The 18,134-nt window shown below is 38.4% G+C and overlaps 1 protein-coding gene across 1 annotated transcript in view; it reads left to right on the top strand.

Moving 5' to 3' along the window:
• LOC135199949 (paired box protein Pax-7-like) overlaps positions 1-18,134 on the top strand; it is a 76,957-nt gene that overhangs the window by 53,772 nt on the left and 5,051 nt on the right. The window contains exons 4-6 of the mRNA XM_064228077.1: positions 13,902-14,125; positions 16,459-16,624; positions 17,103-17,278. Of these exons, the coding sequence (XP_064084147.1) occupies positions 13,902-14,125; positions 16,459-16,624; positions 17,103-17,278 (566 nt within the window). The remainder of the gene's footprint in view (positions 1-13,901; positions 14,126-16,458; positions 16,625-17,102; positions 17,279-18,134) is intronic.

Below are 18,134 nucleotides of genomic sequence, written 5' to 3' on the forward strand. Positions count from 1 at the left end.
TAACTTTATAAAAAAGAAAACGAATAAAAAATAAATTAGGAATTGGACAAAGAAGACTTTCACCTGCCTCACTTCAAAGAAAAAAAAATGTTAAACAACCATTTTTAATGGACAGGAAGGAGACTGAACAAGATCTTTTTAAAGCACTTATAATTTCTTTTTAATATTATTGTCGTATACTAGTCGATGGACTGTGATTTACACAAAACAGTGGTTCTTAGTGATCAAGTGTATGCCCAAATTAAGATGAAAAATCAAATGCAAGTCTGCCCTTGTCATGTGTGTGTGTGTGTGTGTGTGTGTGTGTGTGTGTGTGTGTGTGTATATATATATATATATATATATATATATATATATATATATATATATATACATATATATATATATATATATATATATATATATAAAAGTCAAATCACATTTCCGTGATTCATACACATATATCGAGCTACAATGTCCTTTAATATCTAATTCGCCTACCTCGGAATTAATATATTTTCATATATGCTTAACCGAAGGGGAATTTTTTCTCGATAATAGACTTGCCTGGACCCTGGGCGCGAACCCGTGGAGCCTTTCAAATCCAGGAACGTCAGTGAAGCTTTTACCTACTACACCACCGCTTGCTTGGTGTAGTAGGTAAAAGCTTCACTGACGTTCCTGGATTTGAAAGGCTCCACGGGTTCGCGCCCGGGTCCAGGCAAGTCTATTATCGAGAAAAAATTCCCCTTCGGTTAAGCATATATGAAAATATATTAATTCCGAGGTAGAGCGAATTAGATATTAAAGGACATTGTAGCTCGATATATATGTATATATAACCCAAAAATCTGCATGAATTTATATGCATGAAAATACACCATTGCGAATGTTTCTCTTTCGCACTTCCAACCCACGAGAAAAAAAAAAACACACACACACGCACAAGAAAAGTTTACGTATGTATAAAAAATACAATTACTAATAACACAGGTTTCGTTTCGTTTGTCAGAAAACAAGCAAGCAAGCTATAATTCCATGAGGTCCAAGGTATCAGGTGTATGCCAAATTGAAAGTAAGCCAACGGCTAGTGTTGAATTATTCAGTCATGCAAAATATCAAAAAGTTACTGACAATTATTCATGCTACACAACTGTATGTATCTGTGTGTGTGTATTATATATATATATGTTATATATATATATATATATATATATATATATATTATCTATATATATATATATGTATCTATAAAAATATACAATGAATTTTTATCATCACGTGGCATTTCATAACCACAAAAAATTATATATTAATCTATGTAAATATACCCAATTCGCTCTACCTCGGAACCAATACTTTAGTGGAATTATAACTGACAAGTGTTTCGTCACCAGGTGTAAAAAATACAAAATATATATATATATATATATATATATATATATATATATATATATATATATATATATATATTATATATATATAATATATATATATAGTCATATCACATTATCGTGATTCATATACATACATCAGTGGTGGGGCAGGTAAAAGCTTCACTGACGTTCCTGGATTTGAATGTCTTCTCGGGTTCGCGCCCGGGACCAGGCAAATCTATTATCGTGTAAAAAAAATCCCCTTCGGTTAAGCATATGTGAAAATATATTAATTCCGAGGTAGAGCGAATTAGATATTAAAGGACATTGTAGCTCGATGTATATGTGTATATATATATAATATTATAATATATATTATATATAATATGTATATATTATAATTAATCATATATATGATTATATACGTATATAGGTATGTATGTATATATATGTGTGTGTGTGTCTGTGTATTTCAAATATATATATATATATTATATATATTATTAATATATATTATATATAATATATTATATTATATATATTAAATATATATATTATAAATTAAATATATATATATATATATATAATGGTATATATATAAATATATATACTTATATATATATTATATAATATATAATAGGTAGTATGTATATATATGTGTGTGTCGTGTGTGTGTGTATTTCAATAATATATATATATGATATATATATATATATATATATATATATATATTATATATATATATATATATTATATATATAATACACACACACCCTGTCAATCATGTGGTATGACGATCTGGACTAGTTCAAAACATTTCCACTTTCATCTGCTGCAGTGCACTTAAAACTCAGCATAGGCAACTGGTCGGCTTCACGCAACAGCGACCAGAGCCGGCGACTATAGCGACCGCGTCGTTGTCGCTAACGCACGGCGACTCGCGATTCGTCAGTTGTCGCTGCGGTTTTGATGTCGTGTGGAGCGGTTTTCTATTGTTTTTATTTAATTTTTTTTTTTTTGAAATAGTTTTTTCCTACTTATTTATTTGAAATTCCATCCAACTTTTTTTTTTTTGAAATATTTTTATTCTTATTTATTTAAATTCCATCCAATTTGTTTTGTATTTTTTTATCTAGTATTTTCTGTGACTTATAGTTTTTCCTTCTTATTTAATTATAATTCCATCCATTTGTTTAGTATTCGCTTATCGTTGTTTGTGACTTATATACCGTGTTTCTTATTTATTAATCTGATCCAATTTTGTTACTGTTTATCATCAACATTTTACATTACCGAATTACCCAATAATAATGAGCATAAATCTATCACTAATGAATTTAATTATGCCAATTACCTTTTTATTCGTTAATTACCTAATTGATCATATTTTACTCTTTCCGCATTGTTTACAAGATTCTTATTACCTATTTACCCGTATGTATTCTACTAATTATTTTCTTTGTCCACCTCACTTTCTCATTTCTGATTTATTTTCTAAATTATAATACTTTATTTTGAATAAAACTCACCGCTTCCTAAAATTATACTACTTTATTTTGAATAAAAATCACAGCTTCCTTATTCAATGTCGTAGGTCCCTTTATTTTCAAATAATAATATTAACGAACATCATAGCTATTTCTATGAGTATACAATTGTTCCCGCTCGTGTGTCTATATCATAACAGAAAACAAATCCTATATAAATCCAAGGCAATCGAAGAAAATAGATAAACTATAGCGAAGAGAATCTTAGAACACAGAAAAATAAAGCCAAGGGAATCACAGAAAATTCACAAAACTGCAAGAAATCAAAGAAAAATAAATCTAGCTTTATAGCGATTTCATGAATTTACAAGAGCAAGGGAATCACAGAAAATCAATAAGTAAAGCGAAAGTAATCCTAGCAACTAAGTAGGTAAACTGACTTTATATAACGATTTCAAGCTTTGCAATCCTAAATCAATAAAGCCAAGAGAATCACAGAAAGTAAATAAATCCATTCAGAGACAACGAATCTAGTAGACGGCGAAATAAATCACAGACACAAAATAGAAAACTTGACTTGACGAGATCTATACATTTATAAAGCGACGTGAATCACAGAACGTCAATAAATAAAGAGAGCGAAAAAGGCAATCTCGGAAAAATACATCACCTGACTTAACATAACGATTTCACGATTTGACGAGAGACCTGCATTTCACCTTCCCCCATGATCGGCGGCAGCCCGCTAGCTAACCCGTGTCCACGCCACCAGCCCCGACTCAATCACTCCGGCTCGTCGGGGACAAATTAGACATTAAAGGTATTAAATCCCCGGACCAGATAGGTAAGTACACGCCTGAAGTGTCGAAATGAGTAGCCCACGGAAGGCCTGGCGTGTCATTTGTATGGATTTAATCGGCCCACTTGCGCCGTGGCGGTAATGGGAGATCGATTGGCTAGACTGGCGTTGTAATGAGAAAAAGTTACACGGCTTAACACACACACACGACTTATTCTCACCCGTATTTTTTAATTTTTTTTTCCTGAGTTCCTTGCTTTCGAGGGAATGGGAGGATGGGGTGGAGGGGGGGGTTATTAGGTATGGGGAGAAGGGGGTGGAGGAAAGTTGGTGGGAAAGTAAGTATATCCCTTTTAATGATGGCTTGCCGAGAGTTGGCTAATGTAATCCTCCTAATTCGACGTTGAATCTCTCTCTCGCTCTCTCTCCACACTCACACGCATATATATATATATATATATATATATATATCATATATATATATATTATATATATATATATGCTGTGTATGTATGGTGTAGAAAGAGAGAGAGAGAGAGAGAATAAACGACATATGTTCCTTATTACGTCGAATTGTCCATAATAATCAAAACGTGGGTAAGGCCTCGACGAGGTAATTCTTACCCGACCAAGGTGAAACCATAAGCAAGATACTTATTATTTATATATCAAATATTGACTATATTTATATAAAGTTCTCATCTCCGAAAGTCGGAGAGAAACTCTCTTTCTCTCTCTCTCTCTCAATATTATTCAACTGGGTGAGACCATTTATAAGATATTTATACAATTCCCATCTCGGGAAAGACGAGGAAACTCTCTCTCTCTCTCTCTCCCCGCACAGACGCACTTCACTTCTTGGTCAATTGCCAGGGCAATCTTTGATTTTCTGGTGGGAGTCCAATCCGCTTATTCTCCCTCCGTCCAAATCCCTTGTTTTAAATATCAGGAAATTGCCCCAATATGGATCACAGTCTTTGGCAATCATCACGTCACCCGGACGAAATTCGACCCTCTGATATAGGAGCCGAAGGGTGGTAATCAATTGCGCGGGTTAATGTTTGTCTTTAGGATCAAACTGGTAAGGGTGTTATTTTCACGCCTTGCACGGAAGGTGCTCTGACAAGTTTCCGTTCATGCTTTGGAGAGAGAGAGAGAGAGAGAGAGAGAGAGAGAGAGAGAGAGAGGGAGAGAGAGAAAATTGTTCTGGCAAGGTTATTGAAATATTGAGTGAATATTCTGGACTGTCAGGAATTTGAATCGCTTTCTGTTTCTTATGGGCTGCTTCTTGAGGCAAGAGTCCGTGCTGACATGACAGCTGCACACACACATATCCATCTTATCTATCCATATTTATCTATATATCTACCTATCGCTATCTATCTATCCCTCTATCTATATCTTGTGTCTGCGCGTGCGTGTGGAAATATCCGCAATTTTGCCGTGACAGCACTTTCCAATATTTTCGTACTTGCAAGTCTGAATTCGGGATTCTAAAATACAACCGCTAGAAAATAAAAAAAAATTAAAATACATAAAAAAGTAAGAGGTAATCACGATATGAAAATCAGTTACTGGTATTTAAAAAAAATGACCGCGGTTGCAATATGAAAAAAAGACAAAGAATATGCCGGAAAGACTGGCGGTAAAAGTATAAACAACATGAAAGTAGCAGAAGAGGAAAGTAGATTTCACTATAAAATTTGGGCTGTCAAGCCAAGCACTGGGGCCACTCTCAGCCATTGAGCGCTGAAGGCAGTGAAATGAGGGACTTGGAACAAAATGCATTATAAGGATCTACGGGCGAAAATGGGAGAAAACGCTCACAGGTGCACTAAGAAGTACGTAACAGTTAAGAGTGTTTGGCCAGCAAGACTGAGAAAGGGAAATGAAAGTCAAGTAAAACTGCTAAGTGTATCTTAGTTTAACCAGACCACTGAGCCGATGAACAGCCCCCTCGGCATACTTTCTTGGTCAAAGCATACGGCTAAGATTGATTCTAAAGCGCTGGTGTAGGTTGTTGCTGTTAGATCAAGCTAGCCTTGTACCAGCACTACCTCTCATTTAGAGTAGTCCTTCAGGTGGCTTAGGCCCTAGATTAACATAATATCACTTTGCAAAACAAATGAATATGTCTTATAAGTAAGATCTCATTATGTCTTTTAACTAAGATATCCTTCATAGTTCACTCAAGGCTACTCTGAGGCCTATAGGGCCCTTTGCTGCCATAAGACCATGACAACAACAACAATAACCTCTACCAGTTAAAGAGTCATCTGTTGTATTCACATCTCACCGTTGGCCGAAAAATAAGATTTTTTGGTGGATCCCAAACACTGGTCGAGGTTGGAGCACGACCCAACAACATCAACACTACGAAGTGCGGGCAGGGCAACGAACAAAGCTGCTTCATTTCCTGTTCGAATCCCGGACCACAAAACAGACCATCTCGAGACGCGATTTCGAAGCCCCATGGGGCCTCGAACCACCGCCACCTCTTCAAAAAGCGCACTGACGAATGAGATAACTGAAGTGTGCAAACTTGTACGCACACCAACCACTCATAAGCCTCTCCTCAGTAGTATTTAAGCCTTTGAAAACTTTAATCAAACAGCCCAAATCTTTTTTTTTTTTAATTACACCGCGTCGAGGGAGTTGTTTGGCAACGATAAAGAAAGATCCAATTAACGAGTCTTTACTGGCCTCACAAAGGCCTCTCACGTTGCGTGGGGTTCCAACACTATAGAGCGCGAACTCCCGTCACGCTCCAGCCAGTCTTCTCCCATTGTCTTTACATGGTCCCCGGGCTCTTTGTTCTGGAAGGTTGTGCAAGAAAGTTTTTCTCTCCCGCCCCGTGTATTTTTTTATCCCCCCTTTATATCGTTCCTTTGAGCTGACTTTGACTTTGAGAGACTCGCTTCTGGAGCTGTAATGAGATGGTGGTGGTGGTGGTGGCCTTCTTGAAGTTAAAGCCAATGTTTGTTTTCGCGATCGACCTCCAGAAGAAAAATACATATCCCTTTTGCGATCGCAAAGGCTGATTCACACCACATACACACACACAGACTTTTATAAGAGACGATGAAGTGGTTTTTTTTTTTTTCGGGTACACGTTCATTTATCAATCCCCCAATATGAAGGAAAGTGGCCCACCACGGGCTTTCCTCCCAAAAATGCTGGATCGAGGAACAATGGTTGTTCGTCAAAAGACACTTGTGATCTGGAGGGAATTTCAACTTGAATTTTGTTTTCCTTCGCCAACTTATTTCCCACCGGAATGATGTTCTTCAACAGTTTGGGAGTAAAAAGAAAATCTCTCTCTCTCTCTCCTCCTCTCCTTCTCTCTTCTCCCTCTCGTCTCTCTCTCCTCTCTCTCTCTTCTCTCTTTCCAATCCTTCTCTCTCTCTCTCAATGGATCTAAATCCTGGTTATCTACTCAGGACAAGTGAATTATCTAAATTCATCTCAACATTTTCTTTACTTTTTTTTTTTCAAGATGCTATAAATTTCTCATTCCTTTCTCACAGGTATAACTTATCTAGAAGCATAATTTTTGTTACCTCGAGTATGTTCCTCATTGTCCCTCTAAAGCTCTTGTGGTAGCTTGTGTAATTAAAATTTCTTTCGTTTAATTACCTGGCATTTTCTTTTAGAATGAAAGCCGCAACAAAATTATAAAAAAATGAAACAACATATCTTTTTTCATTCAGTTTACCAGCATTACTTTTCAAAACTACCGGGAAATAAATTGAATACAGCAGCCAAATCTTTTACTAGTTATAAGTTGATCTTTAAAGTAACTCAAAAGCTGAGACACATCTAACAAACAAGTCGAATTTAAAATGATTAACTGGTTACTTATTTGGTCATTTTTACAATTAACAAGTAACAAACATTGTTCAGTTGTTAAAATAAGGTGATTTAACACTGGTATTGCAACACATGAAACCCTGGTATAACAAATTATATCTTACACATGGAACAAGCCTACAAGGCCATAACCAGAGTCTGTTTTCATGGAGCTGACAGTAAATATCCACAGTCGATATCATTCAATCATCTATAGTAAATATCCACAGTCAATATCATTCAATCTTCTATCTCTTTTTGACAGAGTGATGTTGAACTGTAACCTCTGGCGGTTGAAAAGCATCCTAAGCTTTTGCAAATCACGAATAACTCCAGTGATTTTAGCTGTGAATATTTACCACCAGCCCAAGGGAACAGACGATAATTGCAAAGAAAAGTATCTCAGAACAAAATTGCCAGATGTAACAAGACAGAACAGAAAGTAGAGAGACAAAGTGACAGACAGATCAATAAATGCAACCGCAAGTAGCAATTTAACTTCAATGTATCTAGCAAAGTTTCTATGGGTACTTTAAAAGTTCATCTTCCCTCTCACGATTTCATTCTAAGAAGAGAAGCAAACCACGCCTACCGGCATGATCCAGTTGCCATATGTTCCTATAAAAAAAAAAGGGGGGGGGGTGAATGAAATGGAAGCACTTGGAAACTACTATATCCAAGGGGCGTGGCGTTTACTCAACCTCTCATGGGCACTTACTACTCTTCCTGTGTCCGGGCAGGAATAAGGCAATTGCCCCTCATACCCCAAGGACCGGGCAAAGCGGAAGGCTGAGGGATGTGTTAATGCCTCAGCCTTGTAAAACGCAGACAAAACATGACTGAAACTTGTAACGGACTTTAGTATATCGGGCCAAAGTGACAATAGTCTACAGTCAGGCCAAGAAGCCAGTATAGAATTAGCATAAAACCTCTACGCAATAACCACAATAAAAGGTCATTATTACTCACACGCATATGCGATTCATCCTAACGCAACCCCGAAATTTGAATGCAATTAACATAATCTGCAATCTGTCATTTACCGCCGCGAACACACTAGTATACCTTTCCGCCATCTGTCCATCCAAGGTTCTCCCCGTCTCTCACTTTTTTTTTTTATTATTCCTACCCTTTTTCTTTTTTGGCCTTTTTTTTTTCCTCCGTGCCCAAATAGTTCGATATCCGAATGGATAATCGACCTCGATTACCGTCTTCGACGTCGACCAATTGTCAGTGTTGGTGTGAAATCACCTCCTTTGCGAGCTGGTGACTGACAAACTTAATGTATTGCGCTCGCGGGCATGCCTGCTGCCTGCCTGCCTCTCTCTCTCTCTCTCTCTCTCTCTCTCTCTCTCTCTCTCTCTCTCTCTCTCTCTTAAAACCATCATCCTGATGGAGGAAAGGATGATACGTGTGTGCGTGTGTTCTTCCCTTCCATCTTCCTTCCTGAGACGCTCACCGGTATATACATTCCTCGATCGGTCTTGTAAACACCTGAAGAGGTTTGCAATTCAGGCAATTGACGAAAGCAATGATTGCCTGCATTACGCACGCGGTAAAGTAAACCCGACTGTGGTGTCATTTCCTTCCCCCGTGTGTATGTTAGGACGCGGTAGGATTGTCCTTGAGGTTATTCCGGCGAAGGACTTCACCCGTGAAATCCTTCATCGAAAGGTCCTGCTTCTTTTCGGGATATGATTATTTCGTGGAAGCTGGTTGCTGGGTTTTCTGTATATTATGTATGTATGTATGTATATATGTATGTATATATATATATACATTTATATATGCATATGATTAATCAACACATGAGCACGTGTTACACATAAATAAATTTCTGACTCACATCGGGATCGAACCCAGTTCTCTCAAACGAAAGGCAAGGTGACAAGAGGCCTTGCCTTTCATCTGATTCAAGCACACACACACACACACACACACACACACACACACACACATATATATATAATATTATATATATATATATATATATACACTGTCATGCTTCATTAATACGCATCAATACTTTGATAGATAATGCAAAATCCGCAACCCTCTCCATCTACGAAACTCAACAAAAATTCCTCAAATCACAGGTAACGACCGGGGGGCCACCAAAGTTATGATTTTGACGGTCCTCTGAAAAATATATCTCATTTTTCCTAATAAATCTTCATGATTATTCCGTTCTGGAGGACAGTTTGCAACTGTGTCACCCTAAAACTATTACGAATGCTACCGATGCCAGTAAAATAATACTTATTATAATAATAATATGGGACTTTTTCTTGAGTAATAAATCTTCATATTTTGGTAAAAATATTTTTGAAACGCAAAAAATTTCTATTAAGGTGACAAAAAAAAAGGTTTCAACACTTATCCTTTAACAAACACTAGTGTTCATAATAATAATAATAATAATAATAATAATAATAATAATAATAATAATAATAAGCTAAGAAGCAAGAAAACAAGGGAGGAACTGAACGAGGAATACAAAGTACAGGAGAGGGGACTAAACAACACAATAGAAGATGTAAAACAGAGGCTTAAGGCCAAAGCAAATAAGATCCAACGGTACATGAACAGGAATAAAGGATACCAACAGAACAAACTATTCGGAACCAACCAGAAAAGACTGGAGAAGACAACCAGCAAGAAATTCCTGAAGCCGAACCAAGTAAGAGACTCTGGAAAAACATCTGGAGCAATCCGGTATCACACAACAAACATGCAACATGGCTCCAGGAAGTCAAGAAAGAAGAAACAGGGAGAATAAAACAGATTCACTGACATCACGACAGATACAGTCAGACACCAACTAAAGAAAATGCCAAACTGGAAAGCCCCAGGTCCTGATGAAGTCCATGGTTACTGCTTCAAAAACTTCAAGGCCCTACACCTAGAACAGCAGAACAACTCCAGCACTGTACCACAAATCACCATGCGCCCAAATGGATGACCACAGGAAGAACATCCTTAGTCCAGAAAGACAAGAGTAAGGGAAATATAGCAAGTAACTACAGGCCTATCACCTGCCTACCAATAATGTGGAAGTTACTAACAGGTATCATCAGCGAAAGGCTATACAACTACCTAGAGGATATAAACACCATCCCCCACCAACAGAAAGGCTGCAGAAGGAAGTGTAGGGGCACAAAAGACCAGCTCCTGATAGACAAAATGGTAATGAAGAACAGTAAGAGAAGGAAAACCAACCTAACCATGGCATGGATAGACTATAAGAAAGCCTTCGACATGGTACCCCACACACATGGCTAATAGAATGTCTGAAAATATATGGGGCAGAGGAAAACACCATCAGCTTCCTCAAAAATACAATGCGCAACTGGAATACAATACTTACAAGCTCTGGAATAAGACTAGCAGAGGTTAATATCAGGAGAGGGATCTTCCAGGGCGACTCACTGTCCCCACTACTCTGCGTAGTAGCCATGATTCCCATGACAAAAGTACTGCAGAAGATGGATGCTGGGTACCAACTCAAGAAAAGAGGCAACAGAATTAACCATCTGATGTTCATGGACGACATCAAGCTGTATGGTAAGAGCATCAAGGAAATAGATACCCTAATCCAGACTGTAAGGATAGTATCTGGGGACATCAGGATGGAGTTTGGAATAGAAAAATGCGCCTTAGTCAACATACAAAAGGGCAGAGTAACAAGGATTGAAGGGATAAAGCTACCAGATGGGAACAACATCAAACACATAGATGAGACGGGATACAAATACCTGGGAATAATGGAAGGAGGGGATATAAAACATCGACAGAAGAAGGACACCGATCGGAAAGGAATATATGCAGAGACTCAAGGCGATTACTCAAGTCAAAACTCAACGCCGGAAATATGATAAAAGCCATAAACACATGGGCAGTGCCAGTAATCAGATACAGCGCAGGAATAGTGGAATGGACGAAGGCAGAACTTCCCCTCATAGACCAGAAAACGAGGAAACATATGACAATACACAAAGCACTACACCCAAGAGCAAATACGGACAGACTATACATAAAACGAAAGGAAGGAGGGAGGGGACTACTAAGCATAGTGGACTGCGTCAACATCGAAAACAGAGCACTGGGGCAATATATGAAGACCAGTGAAGACGAGTGGCTCAAGAGTGCATGGGAAGAAGGACTGATAAAAGTAGACGAAGACCCACAAATATACAGAGACAGGAGAATGACAAACAGAACAGAGGAATGCCATAACAAACCAATGCAAGGACAATACATGAGAGAGACTAAAGAACTAGCCAGCGATGACACATGGCAATGGCTACTGAGGGGAGAGCTCAAGAAGGAAACTGAAGGAATGATAACAGCGCCACAAGATCAGGCCCTAAGAATCAGATATGTCCAAAGAACGATAGATGGAAATAACATCTCTCCCACATGTAAGAAGTGCAATACGAAAAAAATGAAACCGTAAACCACAATAGCAAGCGAATGCCCCCCCGGCAATTGCACAGAACCAGTACAAAATAGGCATGATTCAGTAGCAAAAGCCCTCCATTGGAGCCTGTGCAAGAAACACCAGCTACCTTGCAGTAATACGTGGTTACAAACCAACCAACCTGAGGAGTGATAGAAAACGATCACGCAAAAGATCCTCTGGGACTATGGTATCAGAACGGATAGGGTGATACGTGCAAATAGACCAGACGTGACGTTGATTGACAAAATCAAGAAGAAAGTATTACTCATTGATGTCGCAATACCATGGGACACCAGAGTTGAAGAGAAAGAAGAATGGGAAAAAAAATGGATAAGTATCAAGATCTGAAAATAGAAATAAGGGAAGGATATGGGATATGCCAGTGGAAATTGTACCCATAATCATAGGAGCACTAGGCATGATCCCAAGATCCCTGAAAAGGAATCTGGAAAAACTAGAGACTGAAGTATCTCCAGGACTCATGCAGAAGAGTGTGATCCTAGAAACGGCGCACATAGTAAGAAAAGTGATGGACTCCTAAGGAGCAGGCTGCAACCCGCCCGGAACCCCACACTATAAATACCACCCAGTCGAATTAGAGAACTGTGATAGAGCCAAAAAAAAAAATAATAATCAATAATAGGACATACTGACTGAAAACAAGTGCTGTTTTCAACGACATATAGAGTTTGTAGTGTTCTCCCTATCCATCTTATTATTAATATAAAAAGAAGAGGGATAGAGAAGACTCTCTATACACTATGTGTCGTTGAAACAGCAAGTTTTCAATAATAATAATAATAATAATAATAATAATAATAATAATAATAATAATAATAATAATTCAATACATATGAATGGCAGACCGAGAATCAATTAAAGACGGGCTGACGTCACGTCATCCCTTACACATGACACTGTAATAGAGAGAGAGAGAGAGAGAGAGAGAGAGAGAGAGAGAGAGAGAGAGAAAGGGGCGGCTTCACAGATGCTATCAAAGGCGTCTGGTCCGACGGACAGAAGCACCCCATCGGGACGGTAAAAAACAAAGTGGACAAGAGAGAGAGAGAGAAAAAAAAAAAGGAGGAAGGGTTCCATTTGATGGTGTCAAAAACAGCAATTGAAAAGGTAGAAATGACCAGCGAAGTAGACATTAAATTAAAATCTCCGGTTGCAGGTCTCCTTCTCACTTCTTCTCACCTTGCAGCTGGCGGCGTTTGAGAGAGAGAGAGAGAGAGAGAGAGAGAGAGAGAGAGAGAGAGAGAGAGAGAGAGAGAGAGAGCAAACGAAGCGATGATACCACACCCTCGCTTAGGTAGATACGAGAGAGAGGGTTCAGGTGAATATCTCAAAAGTTGGTAAATGAAAGCTGAAAGCCTTTAAGACTCTCTCTCTCTCTCTCTCTCTCTCTCTCTCTCTCTCTCTCTCTCTCTCTCTCTCAGTACATCCTAGTTGATGTTATCAATAATTTTGCTGTAACTTTGAACGTTTTTTGTTATTGTCTGGGGATATTATTACTTTACTGCATTTTTTTTGTTGAGAGAGAGAGAGAGAGAGAGAGAGAGAGAGAGAGGTATGCTCTCTCTCTCTCTCTCTCTCTCTCTCTCTCTCTCTCTCTCAGTACTTCCTTATTGATGTTCTCAATAATTTTGCTGTAACTTTGAATGTTTTTTTTTTATTGTTGTCTGGGGATATTACTTTACGGCATCTTTTTCTTGAGAGAGAGAGAGAGAGAGAGAGAGAGAGAGAGAGAGAGAGAGAGAGGTGATCGACTCGATAGTAATCTAGAATACTCTCAACGTTGTCTAGGACTCTAGGTCAACCACGACGATCTAAGAAAAACAAAAACAAACTCATTCTCATTCCCTTTGCAACGGCTCTCCTTTTCTGTAAAACGAGACCCCAAACACTAACCACCACCACCTTCTTTCTTCTTCTTCTCCCTCCAGCTGCAGTGAAACAGACCAGCTCAGGCTCCGACGTGGAGGACGGCTCTGAAGACGACGACGACCCCCAGATGATGCTGAAGAGGAAGCAGCGGCGCTCTAGGACCACCTTCACCGCCCACCAACTCGACGAGCTCGAGAAGGCCTTCGAGAGGACCCAGTATCCCGACATATACACGAGAGAAGAATTGGCGCAGAGAACTAAGCTTACTGAGGCCAGGATACAGGTGAGCTAGTGAGTGGTCTGAGGACGGCAGTGAGAGAGATGTCATGACTGGATTCTGAGTGTTGTGGTTTCTTGGCAAAGGTTATTTGTGATCTGAAACGGTTGCTAGTTATTTGAAACGGTTGTTAGTTTACTTTGCAAGGTTATAAGTTATCTGAAATGGTTTATTGGTTATCTGAAATGGTTGCTAGTTATTTGAAACGGTTGATAGTTTAATTTGTAACGTTATTAGTTATCTGAAAAGGTTGTTAGTTATTTGAAAGGGTCGTTAGTTTACTTTGCAGGTTATTAGTTATCTGTAAATGTTGTTAGTTATTTGAAACGGTTGTTAGTTTACTTTGCAAGGTTATTAGTTATATGAAATGGTTTATTGGTTATCTGAAACGGTTGTTAGTTTACTTTGCAAGGTTATTAGTTATCTCAAACGGTTGTTAGTTATTGGAAAAGGTTGTTAGTTTACTTTGCAAGATTATCACTTACCTGAAACGGTTATTAGTTACTTGAAAAGGTTGTTAGTTTACTCATTACGAAGGTTATTTAGCTATTATCTTTTATATCAGCTCTGCAGGGTGTTGGGTGTTCACACGAGTATAATCTGGATTACTATCAGTACTGTTAGTTTAAAGAATACTGGGCCAGACTGAAGTATCCTTTTTAGTCAGAGAAGTTGGACAACTTAGGATGGATGGGGACCCAAGAGTAGCTGACGAGTAAAAAGGCAGAGAGAAGTGCGCCTTGGGGCAGAAGCGACGTTAAATAAAATGAAATATAATAAAAGTAAAATTTTAAATCTACAAAACATTAAATTTTCTTTGACGTGTGAGAATTCAGCGCTCAAGGGAAAACTCTGATAATTTGCTTTACGAATCAACGGCAGGAAACGGGATAGTAAAAATGTGAATGATTTAATATTTTCTAATATATTTCTCCATCATATTTATTTTTTGTTTTTTTCATTATTTCAGTGAATGAAAGACATTTCGAAAAGTGGCCATTCCCAAACGCTAGCTCACGTGTATTGTGACCTTATTAATTTTAGTGCTATGTACAACGTCCTCTCTCTCTCTCTCTCTCTCTCTCTCTCTCTCTCTCTCTCTCTCTCTCTCTCATACTTAAATTCACATCATTAGGTCATCAAACCCATGACACAGACACTACTATAGTAGATTCACATCAACCATGCATCTGATGTAGGCCCATCCCTTATGACGCTCCTAATTGGCTGTTGATAAGGCAATCACAAGGTTGAAAACTCTCAGTCTCTCGAGAGAGTTCACACAGGCAGGATGTATATGTTCCACCTCTCCTGAGAGATACTTTTGAAAGACGTATCCCTCAGGAGAGGTGGAACATGTATCCTGCCTATGTGAACTCTCGAGAGACTGAGAGTTTCCGGGCCTGTGACTGGCTTATCAACAGCCAATCTGGAGCGTCGTAAGGGACTGGCCTAGACATCAGATTCATGGTTGATGTGAATCTACTATAGTCACCGCTACCTTTCAAGCGCCCTTGCTTCTCCTGGACAGTAAAATCCTTCCTTTCCAGTGCTCTTCCACCCCATCAGACCGACACTTTCACCAACCAGTCGATTCCATTCTTTCTACAAGACCAAACCATCTCATAACATTCTATCTTTTTTCCTAAATAATCTTACCTCTTTTTCTACACACGCACAAGCGCATATATATATATATATATATATATATATATATATATATATATAATATATATATATATAACTGAATCACGAAAATTTGGAACGTGATGAATACATAAATAAAGGTAGAAGCCACGAAGGAAAGTGAAACTCTGGAGTGCTGCGAGATCTTTCGACTCAAGGTCCTTTACTTAGCAGGATAAAGGACATTGAGCCGAAAGATCTCGCAGCACTCCAATGTTTCCACTTTCCTTCGTGGCTTTTACCTTTATATATATATATACAGTATAATTTTTTTAATCATTGTATTTCAGTGTAAAATATATGTATACAGTGTAAATTTTTTAATTATTGTTGTAGTTGTGTGCATACATTCTAACTGAACTTTCCTAAAGGCCATTAACTTGCCTAAATTAACTTTTACAGAATGGAATCCTCAGAGGCCTATGTGAAAAATTATAAGACGATTATAAGACTTTGTAACTAAATAAATAAGTAAATATATAAACAAATCATTAAATAAATCAATCAATCAAATCCCTTCAAACGAAGGAACTGTAGCCAAAGGCTACAGCAAGCTTTCATGAGGAGGCCTACGGCACAAGTTAAAATTCGAGATAACTGGTTATAAGGTAAAGGGGTCTATGACACTATGCCCTTTCTCTGTTCTCCCGCAGGTTTGGTTCAGCAACCGAAGGGCGCGACTCAGGAAGCAGATGGCCTCAGGCAGTATGAGCAATTTCAACGCCATGGGCCTTCCGATGTCCTACCCTTCGGCGCCTTCGTCGTATATGTTCCAGGGATTCTCCGATCCGAGCGGCACCTTCTCCGCTCAGACGCAAGGTAGGATAACAGAGATTCTGGAAACTGGAACCTCTCCTCAGTCAGGGATCTCATGAACTAGGGACTTTAGGAACCAACGCCTGGAGGAACCTGTGTCTCTGGACAGTGGTATATACCTTTTCTGTGGCATGGAATTAATTGGGAACTTTTGGAACCAATATCTTTAGAGGATCCAGTGACACTGGAAACTGGAAACTTTTCTTAGTCGGGGATTTGATGAACCGGGGACTTTGGGAACCAGTACCTTGAGGAACCAGTAACTTTTCTACCAATACCTTGAGGAACTAGAAATTTTTCTACCAATACCTTGAGGAACTAGTAACTTTTCTACCAATACCTTGAGTAATCAGTAACTTTTCTAAGATATGTATATATAAATTTATCACAATTTACATGTATAGCATATATTATATAACATTACAGTAGACCGTATTTCTCGCGCAACTAATATACACCACACCTGCCCCGTCTCCTTCAGACACAGCTAGTCTCTACCAAGGAGGCTCAGGGGCCTTGCATCAGGGCTCCCTCGTGGCCTCCGAAGCAAGGGCGGCCAACATGTCCGCCGTAGCGGCCGCAGCTGCTGCTTCGTCCTACCCTTCGATGTCAGCGGCGCTCTCCTCCTGCACCAATTCGGCCTTCATATCTTCGCAGGTGGGTTTTCTGTCTGGTGTGTGTGTTTACTTGGGGGGGGTGTTCATGGGTAGGATTTTTTTTTTTCTGATTGGCGTTTTTTTCTCATGAACTAGGGACTATTTTTTTTTTTTTTTTTTTTTTTTGGGGGGGGTGGGGGGGGGGGGGGGGGTGGGGTTTCATGGGTAGAATTTTTATCTTCAGCGAGATGCTTTCTTCAGTTTCTGCTTTATTTTTTTACAATGAGTCTCTCTCTCTCTCTCTCTCTCTCTCTCTCTCTCTCTCTCTCTCTCTCTCTCTCTCTATATATATATATATATATATATATATATATATATATATATATATATATATATATATATATATATACATACACACACACACATAAATACATATATGTGACTACATATCACGCATGCATACTTTACTAGAGGATGAAATAACTTACAAAAAAACTCGCAAAAAATCCGTTGGACCAAGTAATAAAAAACTTTAATATCAATATCAAACAAATTCTTAAAGATAAAAAAGAACTTTTGTGTCAGTTAACTGTAAAGTGTCCCTCATTACCTTATTTATATGGCCTAGTCAAAACTCATAAGGAAAACAAACCTATGCGCCCAATTATTAGTACTGTTGGATCAGTTGCTTATAAACTATCTAAATATCTTACTAAACTGTTATCCCCGCTACTAGGAACTGTATCTAATTCACACATCCGGAATTCTCTTGATCTTGTGGAAAAATTAAATAACATTGTACTAAACCCTAGCGATATTTTTGTCAGTTTTGATGTATGTTCTTTGTTTACAAAAGTCCCTATTGACTCTGTGCTAGAATATTTAAGTAATGAACTTGTACTGCATGAATTGCCTAT

This window comes from Macrobrachium nipponense, chromosome 23 (assembly GCF_015104395.2).
Source record: "Macrobrachium nipponense isolate FS-2020 chromosome 23, ASM1510439v2, whole genome shotgun sequence".
NCBI classification, from domain to species: domain Eukaryota; kingdom Metazoa; phylum Arthropoda; class Malacostraca; order Decapoda; family Palaemonidae; genus Macrobrachium; species Macrobrachium nipponense.